This window comes from Gossypium hirsutum, chromosome A12, assembly GCF_007990345.1.
Source record: "Gossypium hirsutum isolate 1008001.06 chromosome A12, Gossypium_hirsutum_v2.1, whole genome shotgun sequence".
NCBI lineage: Eukaryota > Viridiplantae > Streptophyta > Magnoliopsida > Malvales > Malvaceae > Gossypium > Gossypium hirsutum.
Genome location: NC_053435.1, coordinates 106,698,041 through 106,710,684, shown reverse-complemented (window position 1 = coordinate 106,710,684; position 12,644 = coordinate 106,698,041). Strand labels below are relative to the sequence as shown.

Here is a 12,644-nt window from a genome sequence, read left to right as displayed (position 1 = left end):
GAATTAACCGTTAACCAAAAACTCAGAAAATTATTAACCGACCTCTGACTGAATTAATTTGGTTAACCGACGGATTAACCGAATTTGATCGATTAAACGAATTTTTTCAGTTTTACCCGAATTTTACACACCCCTACTTTTGGATAAGTTCGTGAGATAAATTACATATTAACTATTTTTAACTTAAATAAACAATGTTTTTAAAATTAAATTAATAATTAAACAAATTAGATTACTCGATTGGTTCAATTAAAAATTATTAAAAAATTTACAAGAAAATAATAATAATTCAATCCTTTGAACCATTGATTCAATCAATTTTTTAATCCAATCAATCGATGCATACCAATATAAACGATCCTTCATGCAACCGATCCATCTTATTCAAAAATTATTCGGTTTGGGTGAGTATTAATTTAAGAGCTCTCTTACTGATGGACCACATTGGATTGGATACCTATTTAATCTATAAATAAATAAATACTACCATTAATTATTTAAAAAGGTACAACTATAATTAAAACATCGTTATTCTATATAATGTAGAAACCAATGGCTAAATCACAAGCAGAAGAACCTAACTAAATTTTAAACCGAAATAAATTTTGAACTAAAAATCCAAATTTACACAAAATGAAACCATAAAAAAGAAAAGGGGGCTGAAAGATCCAAAACCTAATTGATTCTTAGAATTTTTATTTTCATACTAAAAATGAAGTGGAAGACTATTTTTTGTTGTCTGTTCCAGATTATTAAAAAATCTAGTAAAAGTATAGAAATCACTATACTAAAAATCATAATATTTTTTACCCCTTAAAAATTTGATAAAATAACAAGTTGATTTTTTATTTTTGTTAAAAATTTTATTCGCCTATACTAATGTGGTTGATGAAATGACCAAACAATACCATGTATGTGCAGCGTGTATCTCATACTAACGTAACCGTAAAAATAAATAAAAATTTTAACAAAATGACCATTTTGCTCTTTGATCTAAAATATATGAACCAATTTACCAATTTTTTTTAAAAAAATGGGCAAAATACATTCCGACTTTTAGTATAGGAGCCTCCATGGAACTTTATCTCCGAAACGGGCAACATGAAATTGGCTTTTTCAGTTTAAGCCTCTGATTTCAGGTGAGAAGCTTCTTTTTCCACTAAATGTTTACCAATTATGGTGTTAAAAAAGATGCAAACATAGAGAAAATAAATGAATTTACTATATAAACATGCAAATCTGGTGTCTGGGTCTACATTTTGAGAAACAACTACTAGCACCATTTCAACATGAGAAAAGCATGTATAAAAAAAAAGTCCCAATAAAAGCACATACATGTTTTGCCTTTTCTCAAGTTATTCATTGATTCTGCACCCCTACTTAAAAAGTTCTTATTGTCATCTTGGGGTCAACCCTATCTTCTTCCTGCCTGAAACTGATGCTGTCATAAAAAAGTGATGTTATGGATAAGAAAAACATATGACTGATACTGCAATTTCAGTTGAGAGTATGATTCGGATTTACCTGAGTTGCATATGTTGAGCTTTGAGCAAGAAACTTGACAAAGTCTTGCTTCTTTCTTTCGAAATTGAACTTGGCAGTATTCAGCAACGCGAGTTCCCTCTTGATGTCCTCTTCCAACTTTTCTTTTTGCCATCTCATCTCTATCATCTGCTTCTCGGTTTCACTGTAGCTTTCTAGCTCTTCTAACATTGTAGAGGTCTTTGGGAATCTCACGTCTACCTCTTCCCTGATATCAAACAGAGTCAAAACAATGATGTTTTTTATTTTTGTGTGCGACCCTACTAACCCTGCTTATGGAATCTAAAAACTCCACTGGTGGTAAAATTTTCCTAAACTAGTCAAATGCCTTCTACAGTTCAACTTTGCTTTTGAACATGCTTGACAAAAATGGAGAATATATGATTTGTTATACTATAAAGTAGTTTAATATTATTAGAAATTGAATAGTATCATTAATGCAGTATGAGCATACATTTACATATATATATTTCAACATTCTTATTATATCCTAAGACATAAGCAAACTGTGCATAAAAGTGAAATTCAGAGCTTCCCAGACAAAGCTTCTTACCGACTGCCTAGGGAAAATACGCCATTACTTCTGATCATCCCACCATCCAGAGAGACTGCTCCTTCACTTATACAAGGGAGAGCACGAAACATCTCGGCCCTGGTTTGGTATACTTGAAGATGGGAGAACAGATTATAAAATAAGGTCTCTCTAAGGCCTTCCCCACTAGCAGTTACAAAAGATAAGTTTGAGCTGTCCACATTAATCATATTCACTGCAAAGCCGAGAAATCCTGGAGGACACTCCCCATTTGGTAATCTTGGCTTTAAGAGATCAAGTCTCCTCTGGCGGTCCTCAGCTACAAAATCACCAGCATAAGGTCTGCAAGAGAAGGAGGCGATCAAAAAGGAAATGGTTTTTACAATAATCATTAATAAACCAGATTTTAATCAGAAACAAATGCAAGAGATTGATACCTTAAATTTTCAAGACAAATTACAATAAATCGGCCATCTAGAGACCTCCCAATAGAAGCTGCAAGCCCGTGCAGACCAGAAGTTTTATCTATGCAACCATCCTGGTTGAATGTTTCCAAAGCTTTTACACCTTCAAAAGTATTACAAACAACCGCCAACATAGTTTGCACTCCTAGGTATTCCGAGAAAATCCTACATTTGAATAGAGAAACATAAAGCCACACCGCAACTACATATAAGCATCGATAGTTGTCATAAAACCTTCAATCAAGACCCAGTTGTAATCAATTTAATGAACAGCTGAGCTACTCCCTAGAAATTCCAAAAATTATAATGCAGCACATCACCCTCAACCATCACCATTCAAAAACACAAGACGCGATGAAACTAACCCACCCGTACATAAGGTATCCAGCAGAGGGCAAGGAGAAAGGTATAACTTTCTCATGCAAAAACATCCAAAATGTTAGAAACTATAGACGAATGATAAATTAAATGCTGCTTGGCATGATGAAGAAAAACAAACAAACAAAGACATTCAAACAGACCTACTAAGATTTTCATCATCTACTTTTCCAAGTGTAGCAACAACACCCAGTACATCCTTTGTCAAAGTCAGATGAGAAGCTTGGGAGCCATGATGAGCTTTCAGCTGACACAGAATTCCTGCTGCTGACTTTTCGTGCCGAAGAATCTGTTCAGTTGTTTCATGCTCACTTTGAAGGTGGGACTCGTCCTTGTTCACAACAGGCAAACTAGAAGAATGATACTTGCCAAGCTTAACTGAGAAAAAATCATCTTGAAGCCAGAGAAATGGAAGATAGATATGCAACAATATACGTTTATCAAGATACATGGACTCTGATCTAGGTATGGGTATCTGAATGGGTATGTGACTGTGTGTTAGATTTGAGGATTCAGCTAAAAAACATCCGAAGATAACATATGGATGTATGAATCCTTCCAATAATGGTAGGAAATATAATAATGCTACTATTTTTTTCTTGGTCGATTTGGATTGATTTTTTCCAATCTCTACTTACAAGAGGCAGCCAAGCATGAAAAACCAGTGCAATATCATTCGTGTATTCCACACCCAATGCCGTGTTGTATTGGGTGGAGTGTGGACCCTAGAGTACTAAGTCCATGTAACATGTGTTGATAAACTCGAAATCATCCCACTAAAAAATAATTAATACTAACAGGATACCTTTATTTGCACTGATAACATCCTTAAAACTTAATGAGGAACATCCAAATTATAGCAATATCAGATTATTGATAACATGTAGCTATGGGTGGAGTATCTACAGAGCATCTAGGCAATTAAACACAATATAGTACGCCATAGTGTAGCTGGCTGTTACTCCCTGATACTCAAAATCTAAACAAAAAGTCATTAGCTTCTTGTCATCTATGAACTGTATATTAACTCATTCTGGTTGTCACCCATAGCAATCGATGCAAACATCACAATATCTTTACTTCCATTCTTGAATGGCGAGTGAATTTTATGTCATGCATGCATTTTATAATAAGAAAAGTATACCTTGCATATCAAGTATGGTATCATCTAATTTGTTCTTCTGATTCCTCAGAAGTTTTAAGCTATCCTCATGCTGCTTGATTTTCATTCCCAACGTTCGAAGATCATCTTGAAGTTTCTGCATAGATCATGTTATATCAAACTTTACCTTAAAAAAGAACCATACAAGAATAGATACTGTTAACCATTTTATGACTTCTACTGTCTCAAAGACCCATATGGGAATAGACACAGTTAACCTCTACCAAAACACTGTAAAAAGAAAATTCAAAACCAAAACAACCTCGGAGCTCTCCATGATGGATTTGGCTTCTGAAAATCCTCCATTTTGCACTTCATCCCTGGAAACCAAAGAGGCTTCGTTCAGATCCACTTGAATCGAAGTTGTGGTGGTTTCAACAACAGCTAACGCCCTCGGTTGACCCGAAAACTGCAAAGAGTGAGAGTAATTAACTTGCATCTAAAGATATCTTTTTTCAAGGCATAAACACTAGAAACTCAAAAACAACTTAAAGCTTTTAACATTTTGAAGAGAAAAACACCTAAAAAATTGTCTTCAACATGGAAACATATTGCAATGCACCAACTGATAATAAATTATGTCGATCCCAAAACTTTTCTCAATTAAAAATAATAATACAGGAATAACGTTATTAAGAGTATTTAAACAGAATCAAAGTGAATGCAAATGGGTATTCCAATTTCCAACAATAAATACTATTAACCCAAGACATGAAATCAGCAAATCTTCCCAAGAAAAGAAAGCCTGCTACAAAGAAAAGTAAAAATCTTTTTTCTTTCAAAATTGTCCTCGAAAGTTAAAAAGCTGCTATTTTTTTTTCCTTTTTATGTTCTTGAAGTGCCTAACTCTGAAATTAAAGCGGTAAATAGGTATAAACAGGAGGGGGGGGGGGAACACATGCATGCATGAAAATAATTCCCTATTAAACACCCATTTGATACAAGATAAATTATCGGGAACAAAGGACGCATAAAAGAACTGCATTTTTTTTAAAGTAGCATAAATGCGAGAAGCCGAAAACCAGTGCGTGAAATTCATAAAAGAAAAAATAGAATTTAAATTTTCGTGCTTTCCCCTTCCGAAGAGATTTTCCGAGTAACCAAACAGAGTGTTGAGTGATTGAGACAGAATCGAGACAGAGTGAACTCACCTGGTGGTTGGACGGAAACATTGCTGAATTTAGCTTTGACTCACTTCCTGGATTTTCTTTTTTCCTTTTTCTTTTGGGAAAATTGAAAGCAGTGACACTTTAATTTGGAATTTTGGACCTCGGAATCGGGTTTTGTTGTTTCAGAAAAAATATCAACAACCTCTCCAAGAAGTATGAAATATCATATTTCCCCTAAAAGAATAGAAATTTTTTCTTTCACTCCCAAAACCCTACTTTTGTGGAAAAAACAGAAAATTATTCGGGAAAAAATACATTTTTAAAAATAAGTCCTATTTTAAACAAATGTGTTATACTTTTAATATTTTGTTAGTTTTTTAAAGAGTAAAATATATCATTCAATTGAATTGGACGTAAATTTTTTTTAAATTAAATTATGTTTTATCTCAATCGATATATCTCTATAAAAAAATATTTACGATATTAATTTTGATGCTTTCATAATTAATTCTCTCTTTGTACATTTGTGAGAAGCCCAAGTTAAATTTAAAGTCCAAATTCAAACAAATCCAAACAAGTTATACCACTCTAATGTGTTGCATTTAAAACAATCTAAATGAGTAAAGATGGGGATGAGGCAAGTTGTATTTTTGCCCGCCCTGCCCCTAAGCTTGATGAATCTGCCACAATCCAACTCGATCGCGATTCTTAAAGAGAAAAATTCATTCTAAACCTAAACTCAAAATTTAATAAGAAATTCGATTCTGACACGACTTGATCGGATTTTTTTTAAAGCAAATAAAATTATATTTTTTAAATTATTTTATTTTTGAAGTAAATAAGATTTTCTTTTTTGAATTTAGACTTAATATAAATTTATTTATTGAAAGCAAAAACTCTCAATATATATTAGTGGTGTTCTTTGTAGATATCATGGCACAAGACAGATTTACCTCAAACCCGATCTAATCCGATATTTTTTTTAAAATCACCCACCTCGACCCAGTCGAACCCAAGTTTTCAAAAAAAGAATCCGATCCTAACGGATCGAGTCGGTTGTAACCTATTGGATTTGGGTTTTTTGTTTGCCATCCTTACTAAAGAGTTAAATTCTTGGGTTAATATTTTTATTTAGTACTTGAGTTTCGGCTTCAATATTCAATTTAGTACTTGAATTTGATTTCAATATTCAAATCTATACCTTTTTTTTTTAACTTGATACTTGAGTTTCTATTTGTCCCAATTAAGCACTTGAGTTTAGCTTTATTGATCAGTTTGGTACATGAATTTTTTTTCCAATTAAGTACCTATGTTTTTTTTTCTTGAACACATGTATCAAATATTCATTAGGTCACATGAAGTCATTTGATCTGGATACCAAACTAAACATTAAAACCAAACTTAAGTAACAATTTGGAAAAAATATTTATGTACCAAATTAAATATTAAAACCAAACTCACGTACAAAGTGATATATTAACTCAATTTAAAAAAAATTGATTTAGAAAACGGAAATTAATGTAAGAAAGAAAGAGTGCTTTCATAACTATTTAAAATAATATATATATTTATAATAAATATTAATAATTAATAAGTGTATTAATGATTCATAACTGCTACTTTCTATAAATCATTTAAAATTAATTGGACCAACTTCCATTTAAAAAGCAATGAAAAGGGAATAAGGAGTAAGTTATATCTGGCAAGTAATTGGCAATTTCAATTAATTATTTCATTTCCATATATATTCGAATTTTAATCATTTCTCTTAAAATCATAACATTAAATATAGATATATATATATTTATCAGTTTATTTATTTCGTAAGTCCATTTTGATATTTGTACTTATTTTGTGTGTGTGAATTTTGGTACTTAAATTTCATTATTTTCAATGGTGAAGTCAGGGAACCGGCAAAGCCCGATCTCCCTAAAATTTTTGGAAAAATTTTCCATTTAAGTTTTTTATAATTTATAAAATTTTAAATTAGTAATAGTAAAATTATATTTTAACCATCAAAAATGATAAAATTTTGATTTAATAATTTAATAACATTTTTTTTTAAGTTTTAGGTGATAACATGGAACACTCTTAGACTGCTACATCATCATACATTTACAAAATTTAAAATTAGATATTAAAGTGGACCTAGATGCCATGTTCAAGTATTAAAATGAACAAAAAAGCATATGTACCAAAGTGTATTTAGTTATCAAGTTTAGGGACCAAATATTGCATTAACCCTTTTGATTTTGATTTTTTCCTTGGGTTGACCAAGTCGGAGCATGAGGAAACCAGTCACGTGCGGCCAGGTGTAATCCCTTATTTTAATTTGATAGAATTTTAATTTTTTATTTTTATAATACAATATTTGAATTTATAAAATCATATCATTAAAGTAATAACTGAAGTTTTAAATTTTCGATATTATCAATTTAAATTGCTAATAAAATTATAAAATTAGATGTTAAATTGTCCAATTAAAGTATAGGATTAAATTATTAATTTTAATATAGTAAAGGGACTAAAACCAAGATTAAACCTTAGATTGCGTGGAATCCTATTTCTTTTAACACGTGGCTGGATTTGATTAGTCCAAAAAAACTGAACCCGTTATTTTAGTTAAATGCTGAGCTGGCCGGCTGGCCCGATCGGCAGGGATGGGATCGTCTTATTGCTGATAACGGGCTGCGCACCGTTTTGGGCTGAGGCGTAAGAATTGATTTTTTTGGTCTAGCCTGATCCAATTTTTAAATTTTCTCTCTTTTTTCTCTCCTACGAAAATATTTGGGTAAAGTATAAGAATAGCCGACCAACTATACAGTTTATTTTATTTTGGTCATCCAACTATTAATTATTTTTATTTAGTCACTCATCTTTTTAAAATTAAATATTTTTATCGCTTTTCCATTAGTTGAGTGATGGAAAGTTGATGTGGGTTATTTTTATAATTGAGCTAATGATAAATTTAACCTTCTAATATTTTCATATTTTATTAATTTGATCTTAAATATAAAAATTTAATAAATTCTATCAAGAAACATCTTAACTCTCTCTCACTCTCTGCAATACACACCCCAATACTCTCGTCAACCACCATACACAATGCACCACCATCTTCAACTCACCCTCACCATCATCATTTCCTTTTCTCTTAATACCCAACGAACACTGAAGTTTCCATCACCTGATCACCTTTCCTTTGATCCAAAACCAGTAGACAATTTCGGTTGAAACAACCACAAACCTCACGAACTCACCATTTCGCTCCTTTACGCGACGCTACTATATTGACCATTTTCCTCTCAACTCTTTTGCACCGCTCCTTCTAACCACCTATCCAAGACCCATAGTAAACCAAGCCTCACCCATCTCTTACCATATAATTGTGTGTTTTTTTTTTAAAATATCACATTATGGCTATTAAAATAATTGTTTGTTTCACTGATTTTCATTAAAAATAAAAAGTAGAGAGGAGACCCCCGATGGTGCCAGTGGCCGGTGAGGGTGAGTTGAAGATGGTGATGTGTCGTGTATGGTGTTTGACGGGAGGCTCGGGGGTGTATTGTTGAGAACGAGAGAGGTTCCAATTCTTGATAGAATTTGTTGATTTTTTTAAATTGTGACCAAATAGATATAATATGTAAAAGTCTTATGATTGAATTTATTATTAAACCAATATAAAAAACCTACATTAACTTTCCATCCCTTAAGTAACAATCCGAATTTTTCTTCTATAATCTATCTATATAAGCACCAACAACTCTTCTATAATCTATCTATATAAGCACCAACAACTCCAAAATGGATTAGTTTCTTCCCAATAAATAAATCCTATCTAATGGAGAAATTGTTGGAGAGGTAACAAAATCCTATACTTTTCATTACAAAATCAATAAACCGGAAAATGATGGATTATTTTGTGAGGGAATTTTTGGACCTATTAAAAGTGGAATTTGCGTTTGTGGAAATTATTGAGTAATTGAAAATGAAAATAAGGGTGTTAGAGTTGTGTGACCCGAATCATTGTTAAAGAAACAAAATACAGTGGTAAAACAAGTGGTTCTATTTGACATTGATTAGAATAAGGTTTTTCAATTTTTAATTACATGTAGTCAAATTCTTCTTGTTTCATTCGTTTTTTAACCTTAGTGAATTTCTTCTCTTCTGCCCGTGATTTTTTCCCGAAAATATTTCCACATAAAATCTGTGTGTGTTCTTATTTTTCTTTATTTTTTGAATTATTCTATTGCCATTATCGATGTTAGTTTTTTTATAAAGGGCCCTAAATTTCATGAACAATGTGGAGTTGAATTTGTTGATTCTCGAATACGAAAATATCAAAGGGGATACATAAAGCTGGCATGTCCAGTAAGAGAGTGAAAAAAATATTTGATTTCAAAAAGTAAAGTGATTAAATCGAAAAATTTAATAGTTAGGTGACCAAAATAGAATGAATTTCATTGGTGGGTGATTATTCTTATACTTTACCCTATTATTTTTATTTCTAGTTTATTAACTATATGTTTGAATTTTCTAAAAATCAATACTAATGATTCCAAATTGAAAAAAATAAAGAAATAAAAAAGAAGAAGTATGAAATGAGTAAAATGGAAATGTTGCACCAAACGTTAATGAGATGTAAAGAAATGTATTTGAGTCATGATTGATGTTAGTGGTTGGTCACATTTATTGAATTTAATTCGTCTTTTTAAGCCATTGGTGGTGCTGCTGTTGGTGCCTTCTCCTTCAAACCCATGTTGCTTTCATTTCACAACGATGTCTCTGCTTCATCTCATATAGCTACCATCATATCTTTATTAATTTCCTTTATTTTCATAAATTTTACTTTCCTCAAACTCATGTATTTATTCATTTATTTATTGCATTTATACTGATAGCTCGGTATTGATAACATCAGTATCACCTTAAATGTAGTAATTAACAATATTATCGAGTCGCTAATAAGCAGAGGTGAAGCCGGAAAATTTTACGAAGGTCGGGAGCCTTGTTAACCCTTTAGTTACACCCCTGTTAATGAGGTATTGACTTATTCTCACTGTATATAATTACAATGTATGGATTTCTCGTTCCATCACGTGCGTTTTATCCCGTTTTTCTTTATTTGATTCGATTCTTTCTAATTTTTCATCTATTATGCTTTTTAGAAACCAAATTTGAATCTAAGATAAATATAATACCCCATAAACGTGTAAATAATAAAACACTTTCATTTTTTTTAATATTCAACAATTAATTATAGCAAGTTATTGCAAATAATTATAAATGTACAAATGCATTAATAATTTATAAAAACAAAATTAAATAAAAATAAATTTGAAAGCCACTTGTTACCTGTCATCTAACTTGAATTTACCTTTTATGGAGAGAGGGTACAACACAAAGATGACTGGATTCCTTCCTTCCCAACTGCAAAGCACAAATTCCCCCCTTCTTGAATATGTATAACTTTTTTTTTTCTTTTAATGCAAGCAAATGGGTGGCATCTAACATAGTTCCACTTTAATCCCCAACTATTTAGGGGTAGGAATGATAGATTTTTCTATTTTTTTTATTGGGTTAAATTTTGTAATGAGATTCATATTTTTCGTATATTTAGAATTTAGTTTTTATTTTTATTTTATAGAATTTGTTTTTTAGTTTTAAAAATGTAAGTTCAATTGTTAACACTATTTTTTTTCAATAAAGTTCAAGTTCATTACAACGCTGCTCTTTTTGTTACATAGCTACAAAATGAGTATTTTTTTTAACTTAATGCGACTTTATGGCAAAATAATTTTAATGCGACTTTAACAATTTGACTTGAATTTTGAAACATGAAAAGTATAAAACTACATTCTTGAAAATAAAAATAAAAATATTAAATTTTAAATTTATGACTAATATATAGACATGGATTAGATTTTAGCATTTATACCAACTATATCTATAGTTTTAATAAGAATCAATCATTACAATCATCAAATTAAATACTCAATAAACTAAACAAAATAAATTTGAAAGATATTCTACATGTTTACAAAAGGTGATAATCGAATATAAAATCTCAAAATTCTTAAAGTATAAGTATTATTGTTCATCGTTGTGATAATATTTAGGCATAATATCAAATTTAGTCCTTAATGTTTACATCATTTACCAATTTGACACTTTTTTTTGGAAACTAATTTTAGCTATCAACCTTTTAAAAAGAGTCAAATTTATTTTTTCTTAACGAAAAATACTACTTAAAACATTAAAATTTTAACCATGTTAGCATGACAGTCCACCTATAATTCATGTTGACATGACACTATTCGTCTTATATGTCACATCAATAAATAATATAAAAAATCAAAAAATTATAAAAAATAGAACGGAGTACACATTGATTGTTATACGAACTGTCATATTTGAAAATTTAATGTTTAGTTAGTATCAACTAAAAAAAATTAGTTCAACCATGTTTAAAGATTGATTAACAAATTCGACTATTTTTAAAAGATCGACCATCAAATTTAATTCAAACAAAAAGAATAATAACCAAATTAACAAAATATATAAACATTGAGGGCTTGATGTTATGCCTAATTTTTATACATATATGTCGTATTTATATATTTTTATGTACTATTTTATGGGAATAATTTACACAACGATATTCTAAAAACTAAGGTTTTTTAGACATTAAAAAAATTTTGCCACATCATCAAAATTTAAAGACATTAAATTATTATTATATACTCATTTATAAAGAAATTATTTTATGGATCATTCCAGCCACATTATTCGTGATCCCTTTCCAATTATTTAATGACATTTAAATAATTTTTTCCATGTCATTGACACACAATTTTGATTTTTTAACCCTAAATCCTAAATCTAAAATTTTGAACCATGAACCCAAAATATAGAAAGCAAACACTAAACTGAACCCTTGAACCTGAACATTGAACGTATAACATGTAACCGCGAACCCTTGAACCTTAAACCCAAACACTAAACCTCAAACCATTAAACTTTGAACCTAAACATGAAACTCTAAACTCAAACCTTAAACCTTAAATTTAAAGTCCAAAACCTAAAACTTAAGATATGGGATTCAAAATTTAAAGTCTAAGGTTCTAGATTTAGAATAAAATAATTTTCAAAAATACATGTTAATGACATGAAGAAAATTGCCAAAAAAAAAATTATTAAATTTTTTAAAATTGGTTGCACAGAAATAAAAATGTTAACTTATGAAAAAAATAAAATAATTAAAATTTGTAAAAAAATAAGTTGATGTATTTATTTGTTTATTTATATTTTATATATTACAACAATTCACAGCTAAGCCGGCAATGAAGGTTTTTTCTTTTCTTTTCTTTTCTTGTGGATGGATCAAAGTTTCCCTTTGTGTTAGGGTTCTCTAGATGTGATACAGACATTTATCACTACTTTTATTTTTGCATTTA

At 30.3% G+C, this 12,644-nt stretch overlaps 1 protein-coding gene across 2 annotated transcripts; it reads right to left on the bottom strand.

Annotated features, from left to right (window-relative positions):
* Nucleotides 1–1,200: 1,200 nt before the first annotated feature.
* Nucleotides 1,201–5,873, bottom strand: LOC107929614 (protein DEFECTIVE IN MERISTEM SILENCING 3). Of its 2 annotated transcripts, none has more exons than XM_016861102.2 (8): nucleotides 5,230–5,873; nucleotides 4,341–4,487; nucleotides 4,061–4,175; nucleotides 3,060–3,294; nucleotides 2,512–2,703; nucleotides 2,096–2,416; nucleotides 1,525–1,750; nucleotides 1,201–1,441 (listed from the first exon to the last, which is right to left on the bottom strand). In XM_016861102.2, the coding sequence occupies exons 1-8, from the start codon at nucleotides 5,248–5,250 to the stop codon at nucleotides 1,415–1,417; spliced, it is 1,284 nt and encodes a 427-aa protein (XP_016716591.2). In that variant the 5' UTR covers nucleotides 5,251–5,873; the 3' UTR covers nucleotides 1,201–1,414. The 2 variants fall into 2 exon arrangements, with proteins under 2 accessions (XP_016716591.2, XP_016716593.2); XM_016861104.2 differs by having other exon boundaries at nucleotides 1,201–1,435; nucleotides 5,230–5,434.
* Nucleotides 5,874–12,644: the final 6,771 nt, after the last annotated feature.

What these genes read in the sequence shown, in the direction of transcription:
- LOC107929614 (XM_016861102.2), bottom strand. Translation starts at nt 5,250, where the DNA reads ATGTTTCCGTCCAACCACCAG. An exon ending in CCATCATGGAGAGCTCCGAG is followed by an intron (nt 4,176 to 4,340) that starts GTTGTTTTGGTT and finishes TGATCTATGCAG; the next exon opens with AAACTTCAAGATGATCTTCG. An exon ending in GATGATGAAAATCTTAGTAG is followed by an intron (nt 2,704 to 3,059) that starts GTCTGTTTGAAT and finishes ATTCAAATGTAG; the next exon opens with GATTTTCTCGGAATACCTAG.